This window comes from Coregonus lavaretus, assembly GCF_964263955.1.
Source record: "Coregonus lavaretus genome assembly, chromosome: 3".
NCBI lineage: Eukaryota > Metazoa > Chordata > Actinopteri > Salmoniformes > Salmonidae > Coregonus > Coregonus lavaretus.
This window is the reverse complement of record NC_139990.1, coordinates 24,745,358-24,765,178: the sequence shown is the minus strand read 5'-3', so window position 1 is coordinate 24,765,178 and position 19,821 is coordinate 24,745,358. Positions and strand designations below refer to the sequence as shown.

At 40.1% G+C, this 19,821-nt stretch overlaps 1 protein-coding gene across 1 annotated transcript in view; it reads left to right on the top strand.

Moving 5' to 3' along the window:
* The first annotated feature begins 1,370 nt into the window (after nucleotides 1-1,370).
* Nucleotides 1,371-19,821, top strand: part of LOC311126890 (venom phosphodiesterase 1) — a 30,645-nt gene continuing 12,194 nt past the window's right edge. The window contains exons 1-18 of the mRNA XM_084158582.1: nucleotides 1,371-1,469; nucleotides 5,885-5,972; nucleotides 6,239-6,373; nucleotides 8,953-9,078; nucleotides 9,248-9,308; nucleotides 9,470-9,567; nucleotides 9,696-9,775; nucleotides 10,000-10,119; nucleotides 10,428-10,537; nucleotides 10,652-10,717; nucleotides 10,830-10,902; nucleotides 12,535-12,643; nucleotides 12,908-13,036; nucleotides 13,124-13,155; nucleotides 13,418-13,545; nucleotides 13,660-13,729; nucleotides 16,743-16,830; nucleotides 19,114-19,286. Of these exons, the coding sequence (XP_084014708.1) occupies nucleotides 1,428-1,469; nucleotides 5,885-5,972; nucleotides 6,239-6,373; nucleotides 8,953-9,078; nucleotides 9,248-9,308; nucleotides 9,470-9,567; nucleotides 9,696-9,775; nucleotides 10,000-10,119; nucleotides 10,428-10,537; nucleotides 10,652-10,717; nucleotides 10,830-10,902; nucleotides 12,535-12,643; nucleotides 12,908-13,036; nucleotides 13,124-13,155; nucleotides 13,418-13,545; nucleotides 13,660-13,729; nucleotides 16,743-16,830; nucleotides 19,114-19,286 (1,728 nt within the window). The 5' untranslated portion in view covers nucleotides 1,371-1,427. The remainder of the gene's footprint in view (nucleotides 1,470-5,884; nucleotides 5,973-6,238; nucleotides 6,374-8,952; nucleotides 9,079-9,247; nucleotides 9,309-9,469; nucleotides 9,568-9,695; nucleotides 9,776-9,999; nucleotides 10,120-10,427; nucleotides 10,538-10,651; nucleotides 10,718-10,829; nucleotides 10,903-12,534; nucleotides 12,644-12,907; nucleotides 13,037-13,123; nucleotides 13,156-13,417; nucleotides 13,546-13,659; nucleotides 13,730-16,742; nucleotides 16,831-19,113; nucleotides 19,287-19,821) is intronic.

Here is a 19,821-nt window from a genome sequence, read left to right as displayed (position 1 = left end):
CTCCAAACATAACGATTGTCATTATGGCCAAACAGTTCTATTTTAGTTTCGTCAGACCAGTGGAAATTTCTCCAAAAAGTACGATCTTTGTCCCCATGTGCAGTTGCAAATCGTAGTCTGGCTTTTTTATGGCGGTTTTGGAGCAGTGGCTTCTTCCTTGCTGAGCGGCCTTTCAGGTTATGTCGATATAGGACTTGTTTTACTGTGGATATAGATACTTTTGTACCTGTTTCCTCCAGCATCTTCACAAGGTCCTTTGCTGTTGTTCTGGGATTGATTTGCACTTTTCGCAGCAAAGTACGTTCATCTCTAGGAGACAGAATGCGTGTCCTTCCTGAGCGGTATGACGGCCACGTGGTCCCATGGTGTTTATACTTGCGTACTATTGTTTGTACAGATGAACGTGGTACCTTCAGCCGTTTGGAAATTGCTCCCAAGGGGTCTACAATATTTTTTCTGAGGTCTTGGCTGATTATTTTGATTTTCCCATGATATCAAGCAAAGAGGCACTGAGTTTGAAGGTAGGCCTTGAAATACATCCACAGGTACATTTCCAATTGACTCAAATTATGTCAATTAGCCTATCAGAAGGTTCTAAAGCCATGACATCATTTTCTGGAATTTTCCAAGCTGTTTAAAGGCACAGTCAACTTAGTGTATGTAAACTTCTGACCCATTGGAATTGTGATACAGTGAATTATAAGTGAAATAATCTGTCTGTAAACAATTGTTGGAAAAATTACTTGTGTCATGCACAAAGTAGATGTCCTAACCGACTTTCCAAAACTATAGTTTGTTAACAAGAAATTTGTGGAGTGGTTGAAAAACGAGTTTTAATGACTCCAACCTAAGTGTACGTAAACTTCAACTGTATGTTTTCTACACTGCAAGTATGAAGCTGTTTGTGACTTCAACTGTATATAGGTTTTTGCAGAGGTGCGGGGAGCTGCTGTGGGGGGTTAAGTGTGTTGCTCAAGTGCACAACGGCAGGCAATGGCATCTAGGATTCGATACCAGCAACCCTCTTGTTGCCAGCTCACTTTTCGACAGATTTTTCCTGTTGGACCCGGGATTCGAACTCGCAACCCTCCGGTTGCTGGCTCGCCTCTCTAACCTTTTAGCCCTCTGCAATCAGATTTGAACGTTGTAAAATCAGAGTTGTAAAATGTTTGTCCAGTCTTCCCTATAAATCATTAGCTTTTCCTGTAATGCTTCATATCAGGTGAGTTCTGGACAGGTTCCCAAAGCTGTCAATTGATCTCTTGCATTTTACAGTTGCAGAAACATGAGGTTCCCTCTTCTGACAATAAGTTACTTTCCCACACTCATGGAGTTCCAGAGTTCACTGTTGTGGTGATTCCTCTGGTTCTCTGTGTGTGTAGTATAACCCTGTGTTGACTGTGTTTAGAACTGGACAGCTCTCAAGTATGGGGATAAGCAAGGTGTTGCAGGGAAGGAAGACTATTGTCGTAAGTGCATCCAACATCCAGCTTCTTTTGAATGTTTCACTAATGGAAATGATGTATAATGAGATATGGGTAACACTAAACTTAAAGCCTGCAGGTAATAAATGATGTATCATGACGCAGTCATAATGTATTGTAAGACTTTTGTCTCATAATCATTTCATGGCAATCCTAACTAAATACCAGCCATTTGAAATGTTGATACATAGACATAACATATTATAATCGTTATTGTAAGACATTACAAAGGCTCATAAATGCTTAATAACAAGTTATAAAACATACCAGCAGGCTTTAAGTAGCTTAAGTGTTACCGAGATAGGAAATGCATAAGATTGATTGGATTTATGGGAAAGGGGTGTAATTGTACTTTATAATGCATACAAAGAAACTACTCTTGTAATAATACTTATACTACTCATGAAATGCACTACAAAAAAATGCTCATGACAGTCAAAAGCATACTCATGTAAGGCATATGAAGGGTCATTGTTTGGGAAAGTTGGTTTGTTCAGTTGGACTGGTAGCTTTACCATTACAGATGTGTGCCTATTGTGTATCGCCCACTCCACCTGGCCAGTGTATTTGTGTGCTTTGCTAATTTTTTAGGATATGTTTTCCACAGTTACCCTACAGTTTTTTTGGTAACACTTTACAATAAGGTTCCATTTGTAAAGGGTTTATAAAGGGGTTATAACGGTTATTTAATAATTTGTAAATGCCTTATAAACCATTAATAAACGGTTATATCGCATTGGCCAAAATAGTGCTATAACAATATTTACCTCCAGTTATTAACCATTTATAAATGCACTTATAAATGCTTATAAGATTAACCTTTATGTATCATCATGCAACCTTATTTTCAATGGCTGCACAGTTGAACAATAGTTATTTTCTCACTTTTGGGTGTGATGCATTGTTGCTCTGTCCCAGGAACAGAAGAGGTTGGTTTTTATGATGTGTCTTGACCGACCTTTGAAACCCTGATGCCCTGGCCAAATTTACATCCAGGACATTATTCAATCATCATTACCCCTTAACAGATTACCAGATTATATCAACACACACCACTTCTCTGTGATAGTCCAAGTATGGTGAACACTGTGGTGTGAAATGGTGGGTCTTCATACCCACCGTTCATTGACTGAACATGTTTAACAAAGTGTTGAATCTTCTCTCATGTATATCGTGATGAGTACCCAATACTGCCTATAAGTATGTCTAGCCTCTGCCTGAACTCTCAAATCATCTATAAATGATTTACCCATATGAATAACTGCTAAAAGTATACCTTATTTTAAAGTGACAGACTATAACCTATAAACATTTATAACTGAGTTATCAACATTTATAACTGCAAAAGATATCATTTTTTTTAAATGACAGACCTGTAAACATTTATAACTGAGTTATCAACGTTTATAACTGCTAAAATGATAACTTAGTTTAAAGTGGCTATCCACTGACCATTAACAAATGAGTTATCAACATGTATAACTGCTGAAAATATACATTTAAAGGTGCAATATGCAGAATTGCTCCGTCATTTCCTGATTGCTAAAATTTTAATAGTTTGCCTAATTTCAGTTTATGTAACAAAACAAGCAGTCATTTTGTAGAGAACCATTGCACCATCTAAACCGCTGTGAAATATATTTTCCATAACCAAAAATATTGTATTTTCAGCTGTTCGAAGCTGGTGTATAAAACCGAAAGTAAAAGACGGAAAAATGAAACGTAAGAACAGGAAGCATTGAAATAGCAGACATAAAACAGATCTACCACTTCTTAGATTTGCTTTCAATGAGAATGACAGATCTATAACCTTCAAAGAAAGTGGAAAACTTCTGGCCATTTATTAATGTTAAGTTACAAACATTTACTCCTGAGTGGCGCAGTGGTCTAAGGCACTGCATCGCAGTGCTAACTGTGCCACTAGAGATCCTGGTTCAAATCCAGGCTCTGTTGCAGCCGGCCGCGACCAGGAGACTCATGGGCGGCGCACAATTGGCCCAGCGTCGTCCAGGGTAGGGGAGGGAATGGCCGGCAGGGATGTAGCTCAGTTGATAGAGCATGGCGTTTGCAATGCCAGGGTTGTGGGTTCGATTCCCACGGGGGGCCAGTATAAAAAAAATATATATGTATTCACTAACTGTAAGTCGCTCTGGATAAGAGCGTCTGCTAAATGACTAAAATGTAAATGTATTTATAACAGTATATAGAGTAGTCTCCTCAAACATGCAATACATAGTAAGAACAATTTTAATTGCAGTGACTCAAATCTCTAGCCTATAGTGAGTAGCCTAGCTAATTCAGATAAACAGGGGTGTCTTTTTCTAGCCTTTTTAACAATAAAAATCAGAATAGAAATTGACAACAGATTAACTATTGAAAATACAACATAGGGTCTCGTGGTCCCCTTCTGTGTCTTCATCCGTTTCTTTCTTGTTAAGTATTTTCCCATCCTGGAGTCTGAGACCTTATGGGAATGTGTGGGAGAGAAGAGGAATTTATGACAATTTAGCATTGACAGTACGGTAGCTACATTACTCTACTATAGCGGTTCCCAAACTAGGGGTCACTACCCGATGTGGGGTCGCCTGATATGAAAATAGGGTCATGGGAAAATCCTGGTAAAATATACAGTATATATTTTTTTTATTAATAATATTATAAAATAGTCTTTGTCTCTCTAAATCATTGTAATGTGGTTAACCTTAAAAATCTAAATGACAATTAATTAAATCTAAAAGTAAAAATTCAACCAGAGAGCACCCTTAAATCGTGGGAAAAGGCCACACTTGACCATTGTTCTTGAACCATTCCCACAGTGAATGGCTAAGCCTGCTACGCTATGAAACCACACACTATTGAGGGGACTTTGATATTACTGGCTGCAATTGATATGATGAAAACAATGTGTGGGGACGCAGAGGCACAGAAACTCCCATCAATACCTTTGCCAGATAACACTGTGAAACTAAGAATTGATGCTATAGCTAGCAATTAGGAGGAAACTGAATGAACAACTCAAAAACTCCCCACCTTATGCTCTCCAAATGGACGTTAGCTGTGAGGGCCGAGATGACCATTCATTGACTTTTGTTCGCTACATGTCGGGGGATGCTACTCACGAAGACATATTGTTCTGTTTCACAATTCCTGAGCATGAAACAGCACAGGGGATGTTCAGTGTGCTGCGTGGCTATATTGACAAAAAACAGATTCCATGGGATTTGTAGGGCCTTCCTCTGACACCGGCTGGTATAGAGGTCCTGGATGGCAGGAAGCTTGGCCCCAGTGATGTACTGGGCCGTACACACTACCCTCTGTAGTGCCTTGCGGTCGGAGGCCGAGCAGTTGCCATACCAGGCGGTGATGCAACCAGTCAGGATGCTCTCGATGGTGCAGCTGTACAACTTTTTGAGGATCTGAGGACCCATGCCAAATCTTTTCAGTCTCTTGAGGTGGAATAGGTGTCATCCAGCAGAATTTCTGTATTCTAAAGTTAAACAAATTGCATAGAGAATTTACCTTTTCTCCTCTATCAACATTTTCTCTCTGTCTCTTTCGCGCAATCTCTTCTATCTGGACTTTGCACACTTCCATCACGTCCATCATGATTCTTTATTACACACTGTCACATGATGTCAGTGTCAACACAACATTCTGGACACGTTCCAGGTCATCTTTATTTCAAGCACGTTTCACAGATGGGCAGATCTCACAAAGTAGGGGACATTTTTCAGATACCAGCGAACCAATAATATGGCTTGGGATCTTCAGATGAGGCCTCTTCAGATGAGGCCTTAAATAAGTGTACCAATGCATCATCAGGGTTTCAAACGCGGGGAAAGATACATCATGGGAGTTGACCATTCGTCTGAAAACCAACCATTTCTGTTCCTGGGACAGAGCAACAATGCATCACACCAAAAGTGAAAAAATGACTATAGTTTAACTGTGCAACCATTGAAAATAAGGTTGCATGATGATACATAAGGGTTCAATATTATATGCATTTGTAAGTGCATTTTTAAATGGTTAATAGCTGGAGGTAAATAGTGGCTCACTACTATTTTGACCAATTTGTTATAACCCATTTATTTATGGTTTATAATACATTTACAAATGATTAAATAACCGTTAGTATCGTAATTACAAACCCTTTATAAACCCTTTACAAATGGAAACTTATTGTAAAGTGTTACCGTCTTGGTATACCACAGTAAATGGGATGCCCTTTTTTCAAAAAAGTTTTGTAATAGAAAATAGTACAACTAGTGTCTTTGTGGTTGATACTTGTACTGATACTGTGTGTGTGTGTTTGTGTGTGTGTGTGTGCATGTGTGTGTGTGTGTGTGTGTGCGCGCACGTACACGCATGTGTGCGATTGTGTGTGTCTGTGTGTGTAGATAGGTGCTTTGGCGATCTCCATGGTCACCATCATCCTAGGGCTCGGACTGGGGCTTGGTTTACAACTAGAGGACTGTCGAAACAAAGGTACACTATTTCTTATTGGGGCAGTTTCTGTAAAAAAAATCACTTACACGACCACAATATGTATAATTACAATGATATGTGATATTTGATGTCACCACTTCAACAATAAAAAACAACAAAACGAAGACTACCTTGGTGTGCCAAATCAAATTGGCTCGTGGGCCGGAATTGGCCCGCGAGCCGTGAGTTGGTGACCCCTGTTCTACTGTATAAACTGCACCTGTGAAATCCACTGGAAGTGCTCAGTGTAGCTTCATTTGTTCCAGTGGTTCCCAGTACCTCCTGCAAGAACAGATGCTACGAGCCCTTCGACGATGAGACACCAGGCTGTCGCTGTGATACTCAGTGTGTCACCAACAATAACTGTTGCTATGACTTTCAGGACATCTGTCTCCAACCAAGTGAGCCATGTTTACTGTACCTATCAGTGGTTCCCAAACTATTGGGCGCGCCTCCTTGGGGGGAGGAGGGGGGGTGCACGAGGGGTCGTCAGTAATAGTAGAATGCACAAGGTGCAATTTCGAAATTGCGTAGTGCATTCTCAATTCCTCTTGTCATGTTAGTCATTGCATACCTTAGAGAGCTATTTATATCTTCTCAGAAATGTCCCGAACAACTGGTCCATGTCAGCTAAAAATTTTTTATTTAGCCCATAGATGTTGTTGTAATTTTTTTGTCACTCAAATATCACATGAATACACATTAGAAATGGGTAAATGTATAGAATTGCAAGAAAATGTGCTTTAAAATTGCAACATTTTCTTTGCACCTCATGACAGAATGTGTAGAATTGCATGGAATAAGCTTTAAACCTGCAAAATTCTGGAACGGGGACCCCGAGTGAAAAGTTTTGGGAACCTCTGCCCTACATCACCCACTGAATGGCCTTTTTATCCTTTTTAGATAAAACTCAACTAAATATATATTCACGTCACCAAATAATTGATTAAAACACACTGTTTTGCAATGAAGGTCTACAGTAGCCTCAACAGCACTCTGTAGGGCAGCACCATGGTGTAGCCGGAGGACAGCTAGTGTCACGACTTCCACCGAGGCTGCCTCCCCTCCTTGTTCGGGCAGGCTTCGGCGTTCGTCGTCACCGGCTTACTAGCCACTGCCGCTCCATATATCATCATTCCATTTGTCTTGTCTTGTCAATTACACACACCTGGTTCTTATCCCCTCATTAGTCTGTGTATAAGTGTTCCCTCTGCCCCCCTTGTCCTTGTGGGTGATTGTTATTTGTGAGAGTAGTGTAGCTCGGTGGAGCTACTCTCCCTTTGTATTGCCGGGGTAGATATTTCCCCTGTGCCTGTATATTGTTGGTGTATCCCGTACCGTGTATTGCCAGGGTAGATAGTTTCCCCTGTGCCTGTTTTTGTGTGTCGCTATCCAGCGCATTTGTGTACGACGGAATAAACTCTGTATTCAGTGATTTACCCTCCTGCACCTGACTCCTTCTATCACACTCATCACAGCTAGCTTCCGTCCTCCTCTGGATACATTGACTTCAATACAAAACCTAGGAGGCTCATGGTTCTCACCCGCTTCCATAGACTTACACAGTAATTATGACAACTTCCAGAGGACGTCCTCCAACCTATCAGAGCTCTTGTAGCATGAACTGACATGTTGTCCACCCAATCAAAGGATCAGAGAATGAATCTACTACTGAAAGCATAAGCTACAGCTAGCTAGCACTGCAGTGCATAAAATGTGGTGAGTAGTTGACTCAACGAGAGAGAAAGACAATAGTTGAACAGTTATTAACAAATTCAATTTATTCAAAAATGAAGGAGAAGCAAGAAAGAGATAGAGATTTCCTAATTTTTTTCACTTTCAGTTGCACTTACTTAGCTAGCAAATGCAGCTAGCTAGTGTAGCCTACTCAAACACCCTGCTCAAACAGAGGGAAGCTATGTTAGCTAGCTGGCTATGACTATCCAACACAACATTGGTACTCTTCCAAGTCAAGGTAAGCCTTTGCTAACTTATTGCCATTGACTATACACTGTAACATTACTGCATGATTGTAGCGGGTTTATTAACGCGTTAGCTATATTAGCTATGTTGACTATGACGTTACGTTAGCTAATATGGTGACAACGATGTAGGCTGTGTGTAGCGGTTATGATATGGTTTGGCTTGGAAAGTTTTTTTTGCCTGGTCACATACAGCTGATGTGTTGTGCATTGAAGTCCACAAACGGAGGGAAAAGGTGAGAAGAGGAGAGCGAATAGATGCGAGAAGGAATACAACGTGGCTGCTATGAAAGTTAACTGTGTTTACACGTGATCAGGGGTGTATTCATTCCGCCGATTCTGTTGAAAAACGTTTCTTAAACGGAAGCAAACTGAAATAAACAGGGATAAACATACCTGAATTTGTCCAATAGAAACTCTCGTTTGCAACTGTTGGACTAACGATTACACCCTATATCAGCTAGATGCAGGCAAGAGTGTGCAAGGCGGTATTGAATGTGTCACTGTCTGTCCATGTTTCACTGTCTGTCACCTCAAATTTTTCACCTACGTTGTAAACTTTAATTCATAGGCTAGGTTGTAGCAACCTCATGATATTATAGGGAAAGTTCAAGTATCAAGTAGTAGCCTAAACCTATCGATGTTACATTGAACTGGGTGAATGGAATATGAATGACAGTCATCCAATATGCTGTAATAGAAATAAGGCCATTCTCATGAAAAACTAAACGTCCTCCCTCATCATAAACGGCACTGACTGTCACTGGGTGTTATGTCATGTTATATAATTTTTTATGATAGCATATTATTACCGATAGGGTTCAATTCTACGAGTTTATTCAACTAAGTAAACACCGAACTTTGATGACAGAATTGCGGCAGAACAGTGAAAGAATCCTTCATGAATGTATTTGGGGTGCACACATTGGAACCGTGTTCAAATGTCAGCTTATTATGGTTTAGCTAGCTTCACCCCTTCTAATGGTTTTATCCAACAGCTCAACAATGGGAGTGCACCAACCTGCGCTGTGGAGAAAAGAGGTTGACGGAGAGCAGGTGCCACTGCTCCGACGACTGCCTGGGTGCTGGTGACTGTTGCACCAACTTCAAACATGTCTGTCAAGGTGAGAATAACTTTATGAAATGTACACGTCAATGTACACATTACAATGTATCCATGTTTTGTGCATCCAATAACTTCAATAGCTCAAATGTTTGCATTGAGACAGATTTGGAGGAACACTTTAAGTGTTTTTTCTTCTTCAATTTTCTCATGTTTTCCCATAAATGAAGGAGAGACAGAATGGGTGGCAGATGACTGTGTGGATTTGGCGAGCCCTAAATGTCCAGCGAAGTACGTTTTAGTGCATAAAGGAATGCACAAATTTTTATAAACAAGAATGCCAAGATTATTTGAAAATGATTCAATATCTGCCTGAATTACTAAACTAAATGTAAAATGTAAAATTCTACATATTTTCTAAATGTTTCTAAAATCTATATTTTTACCCTTAGCTTTAAACTGCAGCCACTGCTCCTCATCTCACTGGACGGCTTGAGAGCAGAGTATCAACAAACATGGAGTTCCCTCATCCCCGTCCTAGACAAACTGAGTGAGTCCCATCATCTCTTTGTTAGATGGGATCAGTTTGTACCATCATCCCTATTAAACTGCCTTAACCATACCAATGGGCTTGCACATGAGGGCTAATCTTTTTCAATATCCTTATCCCTCTAACAGGAACCTGTGGCACCTCTGCACCTTACATGCAGCCTGTGTTCCCCAGCAAGACCTTCCCTAATCACTACACCATTGCCACGGTTAGCCTCATACATATCCTCACACACAACACCATTGTAATGCACTATGCCAGGTATTATTTTTTAAAGACCACAGAATTGTATATCAGCCAAAAAGGGGATATTTATTATACAGTACATAAAATATATAATAAATAAAAATATACAGCAGTTTGTGACATTACCAAAACTGTGTCATCAATTTTGACTTCTTCTTCACAAAATTTCCGCTGTGTCATCTTCAGGGCATGTACTCCGAGTCCCACGGGCTGGTTGACAACAACATGTACGACCCTGTGTTTGACGCTTCCTTCAGTCTGTCAAATGACGAGAAGTCCAACCCCAGATGGTACCTCGGTCAGCCTGTGAGCCCCACCCCCTGCTTTCTGCTTTGCTGTTCACATTGAGACCTTTAGAGAGCTAGATAAGCTAGATGACTATACTTTTATTTGGTTTCCCACAGTCAGATTCAGGGCCTACTGCCAACTTTTGACCATAGCGTTGATCAAGTCAGCCAGACGTCAATATATATTTTTGTATTGTGTCTAGTGCATTTACCTGTGTTACTGTAGTTCACAAAATAACACAACTCTCTGCTCAACAGAATGCTTCTCTCAGTATTGAGCAGAACAATGATTCAAAAATATTATTGCTCATAACCTTGTCATTGTAGATTTGGCACACTGCCAGTTACCAAGGACTGAGAGCAGGAACCTATTTCTGGCCTGGCTCAGATGTCAAAATCAATGGCAGTTTCCCAGACATCAACGTAGACTACGACGGGTAATATAGTCAGGAATAAATTATATTGTTTCTCAATAATGAATAGGCCGCTTTATTGCCCTTGGATGATAAGAGCTGTCCTTTTATATCGTCATGTCTTTTATTTAATTTCAGCAAAATACCTTTTGAGGAGAGGGTCTTCACGCTCCTGAAGTGGCTACAGTTGCCAGATAATGAGAGGTAAATCCCCATTTAAGGCATCCCAGCTACTAGCAAGCCTTTATCAGAGGCCTTCAAGCCTAAAGTGCATTGTGTATAATGTCATGGTGTATAACAATTGTTGTCCCTGCAGGCCAGATTTCTTCACATTGTACCTCGAGGAGCCGGACAAGTCGGGGCACAGCTTTGGTCCTGTCAGTGGAGGGGTAAGGTCAATAGGAAAACAACCAGGATGCATCTTATTAGTCTGAAGTCACTTCATATGCAATTAACTGAAATACCTTGACAGGTGAAGGCAAACAACAGGTTTCTGTCCACCATATTGCTTTCTGCTGCCCTGTGTTCTCAGATCAGTGCATATTAAGGGAAGGAGGTCCTCTGTGGTCCTCTGTAGCTCAATTGGTAGAGCATGGCGCTTGTAACGCCAGGGTAGTGGGTTCGATCCCCGGGACCACCCATACATAAAAATGTATGCGCACATGACTGTAAGTCACTTTGGATAAAAGCGTCTGCTAAATGGCATATTATTAAGAGGTGAGGAAGTGACTGCAGACTATTGAAATACCTCTGGTGCAACAACCTGCAGGTTCAGGATTGTTAAGCTTATACTGTATCTGAAACAATAGTTTTATCTACCATTCGAGAGCTTGGGACAAAAAAGTTATATCTGCATTTTTGTAAAAATGTTGTTATTGAAAAAGCCTTGTACTGTTCAATGTTCTCTACCTATAAAGTACACTAAATGACCCAATTCATGTTGTTAAGTTCAAAAGAATACAATATAAAAATTGCTGACACTATTCAAACCAATGAGGGTTCGGAACTCATAACCTTTTATCTCAGAATAATCTTTTTTCTGATAGAACCTTATAGTCCCAAGCTCTCGCATTGATAAGATACACTTCAGACGCTCTGAAGTACTTTGATAGAATGGTCCATAAATCTTTATTAATAAAATAACCAGTGCTTAACTTAGGCAGGAGCTCACCGGAGCTGAGTACCGGCACCTCAAATGTTCTACTGCTTGAGCTCCTGCACCTCTTATAGAATATTAGAATTAAAACTACTGCAGAGTTCCTGCACCTGAATATAAACAGTACCGGCACACAAAATGAGTACTGGCACCTATTTCAGTCAAGCATTAAGGCTGCAGCCTCAAAGGTGTTGTTCGATTCCCATCAAGGACAAAACAGAAAAAGGTCATGATGTACTGCTTTGTTGTTATGTAATGTAATCCAAAAAGGCTCACTTCTTGTGTTTAGGTCAGGCATGTTTCGAAACGACCCTTTGTTTTTGTTCTCGTAACTGCTTATAACATGCTTTTATAGCACCACAATCAACCCCTGACACAACTCTCATTTATACAACACATAACATGCTGTATACAACACACATGGCTTACATTCTATGCTGAATGCCAAAAGGTGAAAGTTCAATGTCTTGATCACATGTGAACGAATGGTGCCGTTGACAATTATGTTGGGTATACTTTTACTCTCCATTGAAAAGGCCCCTTCAAATCAGTTGCCTTATAAATGCAAACATATTGTTAAATCATCATGATGCAAAGTTATGATCTAATGACATTTACGTAGTAACCCCAAGATAAAATTAAATCGATTTTTTTATTTATAGAACTCAACATTTGTTTTTATGTAATCACGCATAAATCACAATTAAACAAACGTCGAAGTGTGTTTACCTTTTGTAAATAGACTGGTACTTAACAATAATCAAGGTTTGATTATGTTGAGGGTGCCATTAGCCTTGATCAATGAAGTCATTGAAGACTACAGTCATAGATATAACAGTCTCACAAGTTTCTCACTGTATTTCAGTTGATCGAGGCTCTCACAGGAGTGGACAAGGTCATTGGTCAACTGATGAACGGACTCAAACAGCTGAACCTGCATCAGTGTCTCAACATCATCATCGTAGCTGACCATGGTAGGAGGCTAATAAATCAAAGGAATCAAATACATTCATGACCCTTTACCTCCACAAATCTGACATCTGGACAGCAAATTGACCTATTTTCCATAGACCTAGTATATCTAAAAATGTAATGCATTTAGAATAATATAGAATTAGACTACAAACATGAAAAAATAGTAAGCATTGTTGTATTAGTGTTGTGGCTTATATTTCAATGTTATACAAAGAAGTTTGTGTGGAAACTTCAGCAAAAACTTTATTGAGCTACAACAACAGGTATGGAGGACACAAGTTGTGACAGGAAGGAAGTCCTCCAGGATCTACTCCAGGTGGAAAATGTTCGTGATCTGTATGTCTACGAGGGACCTTTTGGAAGAATTAGATCCAATGACAAAAACCAACCCTGTGAGTGTAAGAACAAACATATAGAAAATGTACCCTTTCTTTGTAATCGCAATAAAAATGACTTATTCCTGTTGTTTCCTTTGACAGTGGACTCGGCCGGACTTGTAGCCAACATGACGGTGAGTAAGAAGCTACGATGGATCGTTCACCTTGATTTAAACTAGCCGTGACCACCATATTGACTGGAAATTCTCAAATTGAGGAATAATCTAATGTTGAGGCAAACTGAAGATGTTCACAAGGGGTTTGTATTCAGTCCCATAATGTTTAGTCTGGACAAAGAGCCAATCTGAAAATATTGTTTTGTCCCTAATACTGTATCTTTTATAGAAACCTACTGATTGATAAAAAATATTCCCTGTTGTTTTATTGGGATTCCAGTGCAAGAAGAACGATCAGAAGGTCAAGCCTTACCTGAAAAACCATCTGCCCAAGCGGTTCCACTACGCAAACAGTAGACGCATTGAGGACGTCAGCGTGATAGTCAATCCAGGATGGCTGTTGGAGAGGTACCGATTTAAGAAACTCCACCCTACTTTATAAACATAACCCTGGTGTGGATTTTAGTAGGGCATGATGTAGCAAAATGTTGGCTTCTTACATATTTCTATGTTATGTTATAGATACCCAGGGTCTTTGACCTTCTGTGCAGGTGGAGCTCATGGGTATGACAATGATGATGCCGGTATGCATGTGAGTTGGAAGGAGATAAGCATATGTTTGATCTTAAATCAAGCTTCACTTTCCATTTACTCAAATAAATCAGTTAGCGAATGAGTACAAACTTAACTTGATTGGTTAAAAAAATATGCTGAACAAAAATATAAACGCAACATGCAACAATTTCAACGATTTTACTGAGTTACAGATCATATAAGGAAAGCAGTCAATTGAAATAAATTCATTAGGCCCTAATCTATAGATTTCACATGACTAGGCAGGGGCGCAGCCATGGGTGGGTGGGCCTAGGAGGGCATAGGCCAACCCACTTGGAAGCCAGTCCCACCCATTAGGGAGCCAGGCCCAGCCAATCAGAATGAGTTTTTCCCCATAAAAGGGCTTTATCACAGACAGAAATACTCCTCCGTTTCATCAGCTGTTCGAGTGGCTGGTCTCGAACAATCCTGTAGGGGAAGAAGCTAGATGTGGAGGTCCTGGGCTGGCGTAGTTACACGTGGTCGGCAGTTGTGAGGCTGGTTGGATGTACTGCCAAATTATCTAAAATGACATTGGAGGCGGCTTATGGTAGAGAAATTAACTTTAAATTCTCTGGCAACAGCTCTGGTGTGCACATTTTAGAGTGGCCTTTTATTGTCCCCAGCACAAGGTGCACCTGTGTAATGATCATGCTGTTTAAACCAGCTTATTAATGTGACACACCTGTCAGGTGGATGGATTATTTTGGTAAAGGAGAAATGCTCACTAACTGTGATGGAAAAACAATTTTTGCAAAACATTTGAGAGAAATAAGCTTTTTGTGTGCATGGAACATTTCTGGGATCTTTTATTTAAGCTCATGAAACATGGGACCAACACTTTACATGTTGCGTTTATATTTTTGTTCAGTATATAAATCATTGATATACAGTACCAGTCATAAGTTTGGACACACCTACTCATTCAAGGGTTTTTCTTTATTTTTACTAATTTCTACATTGTAGAATAATAGTGAAGACATCAAACATATGAAATAACACATATGGAATCATGTAGTAACCAAAAAAGTGTTAAACAAATCGAAATATATTTTATATATGAGATTCTTCAAATAGCCACCCTTTGCCTTGATGACAGCTTTGCACACTCTTGACATTCTCTCAACCAGCTTCACCTGGAATGCTTTTCCAACAGTCTTGAAGGAGTTCCCACATATGCTGAGAACTTGTTGGCTGCTTTTCCTTCACTCTGCCGTCCGATTCATCCCAAACCATCTCAATTGGGTTGAGGTTGGGGGATTGTCGAGGCCAGGTCCTCTGATGCAGCACTCCATCACTCTCCTTCTTGGTAAAATAGCCCTTACACAGCCTGGAGGTGTGTTTGGTCATTGTCCTGTTGAAAAACAAAGCCTTAACCAGATGGGATGGCATATCGCTGCAGAATGCTGTGGTAGCCATGCTAGTTAAGTGTGCCTTGAATTCTTTGTCACCAGCAAAGCACCCCCACACCCCCACACCATAACACCTCCTCTTCCATGCTTTACGGTGCGAACTACACATGCGGAGATCATCTGTTCACCCACACCACGTCTCACAAAAATCACAAATTTGGACTCCAGACCAAAGGACAAATGTCCAGCAGTCTAATGTCCATTGCTCGTGTTTCTTGGCCTAAGCAGGTCTCTTTTTCTTATTGGTGTCCTTTAGTAGTGGTTTCTTTGCAGCAATTTGACCATGAAGGCCTGATTCACATAGTCCCCTCTGAACAGTTGATGTTGAGATGTGTCTGTGACTTGAACTCTGTGAAGCATTTATTTGGGCTGCAATTTCTGAGGCTGGTAACTCTAATGAACTTATCCTCTCAGCAGAGGTAACTCTGGGTCTTCCATTCCTGTGGCGGTCCTCATGAGAGCCAGTTTCATCACAGCGGTGATGGTTTTTGCCAATGCACTTGAACTTTCAAAGTTCTTTACATTTTCTGTATTGACTGACCTACATGTCTTAAAGTAATGATGGACTGTAATTTCTCTTTGCTTATTTGAGCTGTTCTTGCCATAATATGGACTTGGTCTTTTACCAAATAGGGCTATCTTCTGTATACCTTGTCACAACACAACTGATTGTCTCAAAAGCTTTAAGAAGGAAAGAAATTCCACACATTAACTTTTAAGATGCACACCTGTTAATTGAAATGCATTCCAGCTGGTTGAGAGAATGCCAAGAGTGTGCAAAGCTGTCATCAAGGCAAAGGGTGGCTATTTGAAGAATCTCAAATATAAAATATATTTTGATTTGTTTAACACTTTTTTGGTTACTACATGATTCCATATGTGTTATTTCATAGTTTTGATGTCTTCACTATTATTCTACAATGTAAAAAACTGTAAAAATATGAATGAGTAGGTGTGTCCAAACTTTTGACTGGTAGTGTATATACACACATCTTTGCACTGAGTGTACAAAACATTAAGAACATCTGCTCATTCCATTACATAGACTGACCAGGTGAATCCAGGTGAAATCTATGATCTCTTATTGATGTCCCTTGTTAAATCCACTTCAGTCAGTGTAGCTGAAGGGGAGGAGACGGGTTAAAGAAGCATTTTTAAGCATTGATACAATTGAGTCATGGATTGTGTTTGTGGGCCATTCAGGGGGTGAATGTGCAAGACAAAATATGAAAGTACCTTTGAACAGGATATGGTAGTAGGTGCCAGGCACACCGGTTTGTGTCAAGAACTGCAATGCTGCTGTTTTTTCACGCTCAGCAGTTTCCTCTGTGTATCAAGAATGGTTCACCACCCAAAGAACATCCAGCCAACTTGACACAACTGTGGGAAGCTTCGTAGTCAACACGGGCCAGCATCTCTATGGAACGCTTTCGACACCTTGTAGAGTCCATGCCACTACAAGGCTGTTCTGAGTGCAAAAGGGGGTGCAACTCAATAGTAGGAAGGTGTTCCTAATAATTTCTACACTTAGTGTATATTGATATTTTTGTATTTAGGAGATGGAAAATGTATGACTAAGACCCTCTTTATTCTCCTTAGGCCATGTTCTTAAGCTATGGACCCAAGTTTCATTATAAAACCGAAATAGAACCATTCTCCAACATTGAGCTCTACAATCTCATGTGTGGTAAGTAGCAGTAAATATAGCAGTACATTACAGGGTCAGTTGTCTGTGTTATCCAATAAATTGTTTATGTCATTCCATCATTAAGTGGCAGAATTTGTTGTAAAAGGGTTGGGTTTTGATTAATAAATAAGTTGTAAGTGGGGCGGGGGCTTGACCATTCACTGGCCAATCAACGTGTTCCATGGCTTAATACTGCATGCGGTTGTCTCAAGTTGTGTATGTTATTGATGGTCTTTTGTTGTTATCAACTCCAATTCGGCTGGGGGGCACGGAATATTCTCGTCCTAGTCCGTTTATGAAATAGCATAGGCTACAGTAATTAATAATAGCAACAACAATATACATCCAGTTTTGATAAATATGTTTGGAGTGTTGGCAGTCAACATTGTTGTAATTGTTTCACCTATAGGCCTCTACATGTCTTTACGCATCGCATTTGTCCTGAAATAAAAAATACTAGGCTCCCCTTAAAATGTATTTTAGGCTATATTGTAAGGGTTGGGGTGAGGTGTGACCCAGGTGCGGTGCAGGATATACAGTAGGCAGTATGCAGAGATGGTGAAACAAGGATCTTTACTGGTGGTCCCGAAGCCAAAATAAAAAATAACGGACTTATCACGATAAAAGAAAGGCGGAGCAAATAAGTCTCCAAAAACCGGCTGACAGACAAAATACGAAATACTACCTAAGACTGAAACAAATAACGAAACAGGGAGAACGCTTCTCAAGTACCTGTACATAGGTCTCCGATCAGACATTGAGTAGTACTGCTGGACATAGAGAAACTAGCAGAGAAAACTGAGTAAGGGAACACAGGGAAGTGAGGTGAACAGATAGACACAGGTGACACCAATAGGATGATGATTAGTCCAGACTGTGAGTGAGGTGCCTAAGGTTGTCGGAGGATGACACCTAGTGGGTCGCTCCGGAATTGCGACCCCCTCCTGTAACACTATATGTGAGGCTCGTTCGCAATAAGCAAGATATAAGCCTAACCACCATTGATATTGCATTATAGGACTGAATATTTTGAATAGGTTTGGAGGAGCGCATCTTTGGTAACCCCACTAACCGGACAAGAGGCGCTCTTTGTAAATGGGGACAGATACAAGTGAAATGGAGTATGCCGGTAGGCCTATATTAATTGTGAATAATGCAAAAGGATGACAGCAAAAGCCTCTTGAGAAGACCACTTAGAAACCTTTTATGGATAGGCTCCTTGGCTAATGCATGGCCAGGATAAGGAAGACACTTGACGCATTGCTGTTGAACCAGTTTTCGTTATAGTAGGGTAAGAGTAGCCTACTGAGGGTTTGGTTTTTAATCGAATGAAATGGAAAACAAGCTATTGTTACAGGAAAATAACTTAAATGTTTCTAAATACAAGGGCATTATCTCATCTCTCGTTCCATGATGGGCATATCGACATGTATTCTACATGGAGGGGGTTTTATACACATTCAAAATAATAACAGGAGCTGGCTAAAAATAATGTACAATACATATATACAAAAGGGGATGTCTGCTTACTGTTTTACTGCTCCCTTGATCTTTTTAATAAACCTCTGGTGATAAAGATTTATTTCAAAACGGTCTCATGAGCCAACCCTTTATTGATAGTCTTGGCTACTTAGTGAATGCATTGGGCAGGATAAAAAAAAAAATCTTCATTGAGGATATGCTTGGTTTTTAATCAAATGAAACAAAATGGTAAAAAAAATACATTAGTTTTGGGGTTTCTAAATAGGAGGTTCACCGCACAAAAAAGCATATCTCTCTTGTTCCATTGGCATTTGGGCACTATGCATCACGTCTGAATAGACTACACTTCCGCTGTCAAAATCCATGCCATAACCAACCTTGTTACTGCCAAGTATAGCTTTTGGTGAGTCTTAAATCTCCCTATTTGTGCTAAATGAAATTGTCACTTTTGCGCTAGTTTTTAAGGACACACATCAAATATTGCCAACCCTCCCACCTCAGCACAAGCGAGCTGATGTAAGACAGGAAAATTGCTGATCCTGGCGCAAGGGGTGGAAAATGCCAGAGCTACAGTTCTTACATGTCAAAATTTGACACTTGCGCCGCTTTAGCGACAGCCGAAAATAGAACTCCTAGTATTTGAACACTGCATTGTTGAGAAAGAGCTTGTAAGGAAGCATTTCGCTGGACTGTTTTACACCTGTTGTATCCGGTACAAACGACAAATAAGCTTTAATTTGATTTGATCTCAAACATGTATAGTATGTGCATTGTAAAATTGTCCATGTGAAACCCTTTCAGATGTGTTGGGGATCTCCCCATCCCAGAACAATGGAAGCCACGGCAGTATGAACCATCTCCTGAGGACTCCCCGGCACATTCCCATACACCCCGCAGAGCAGACAACCCCTGGGCAGTGCCCTCTGGTGATCCTTGAACCCGTAGATGCCCTGAACTGCACATGCCCCTCCCTGGTAGTACCCCTTGCTTACATTGAATATAGCAAACATTAGGAACACCTTCCTAATATGGAGATGCACCCCCTTTTGCCCTCAGAACAGCCTCAATTCGACAAGGCATGTTAATCTAAAATGTAATCTATGTAATCCCCAACAGTAATGATTTATCATTAGAGGACCATAAACAATATTTACTAATGCTGCATACGCCAAGAAAGGTTAAAATCTCACCTTTCTGGTCAAATGTTTTATAAATTGCTGACAAGCGCAAGTACACAGTACAAATTTGATACAAATATGAAAATATGAAATATGTTATATGACGTATTTCCTACTCAATAAAACTGAATGAATAAGGCTTGAAATGACTTATATGCTTTCAAAATATAGTATAATCAAATTATAAAACCAATAACTATAAGATTTCACCTTCCCTATAACTGTAAAATACATATTTCTATCACACAGAGCTCTATAGCTTGGCTTCTTGAAGTTGCTAGGAACTCGCCTTTCATCTAATATTAATCTTGTCCATCTATGACAACCAGAA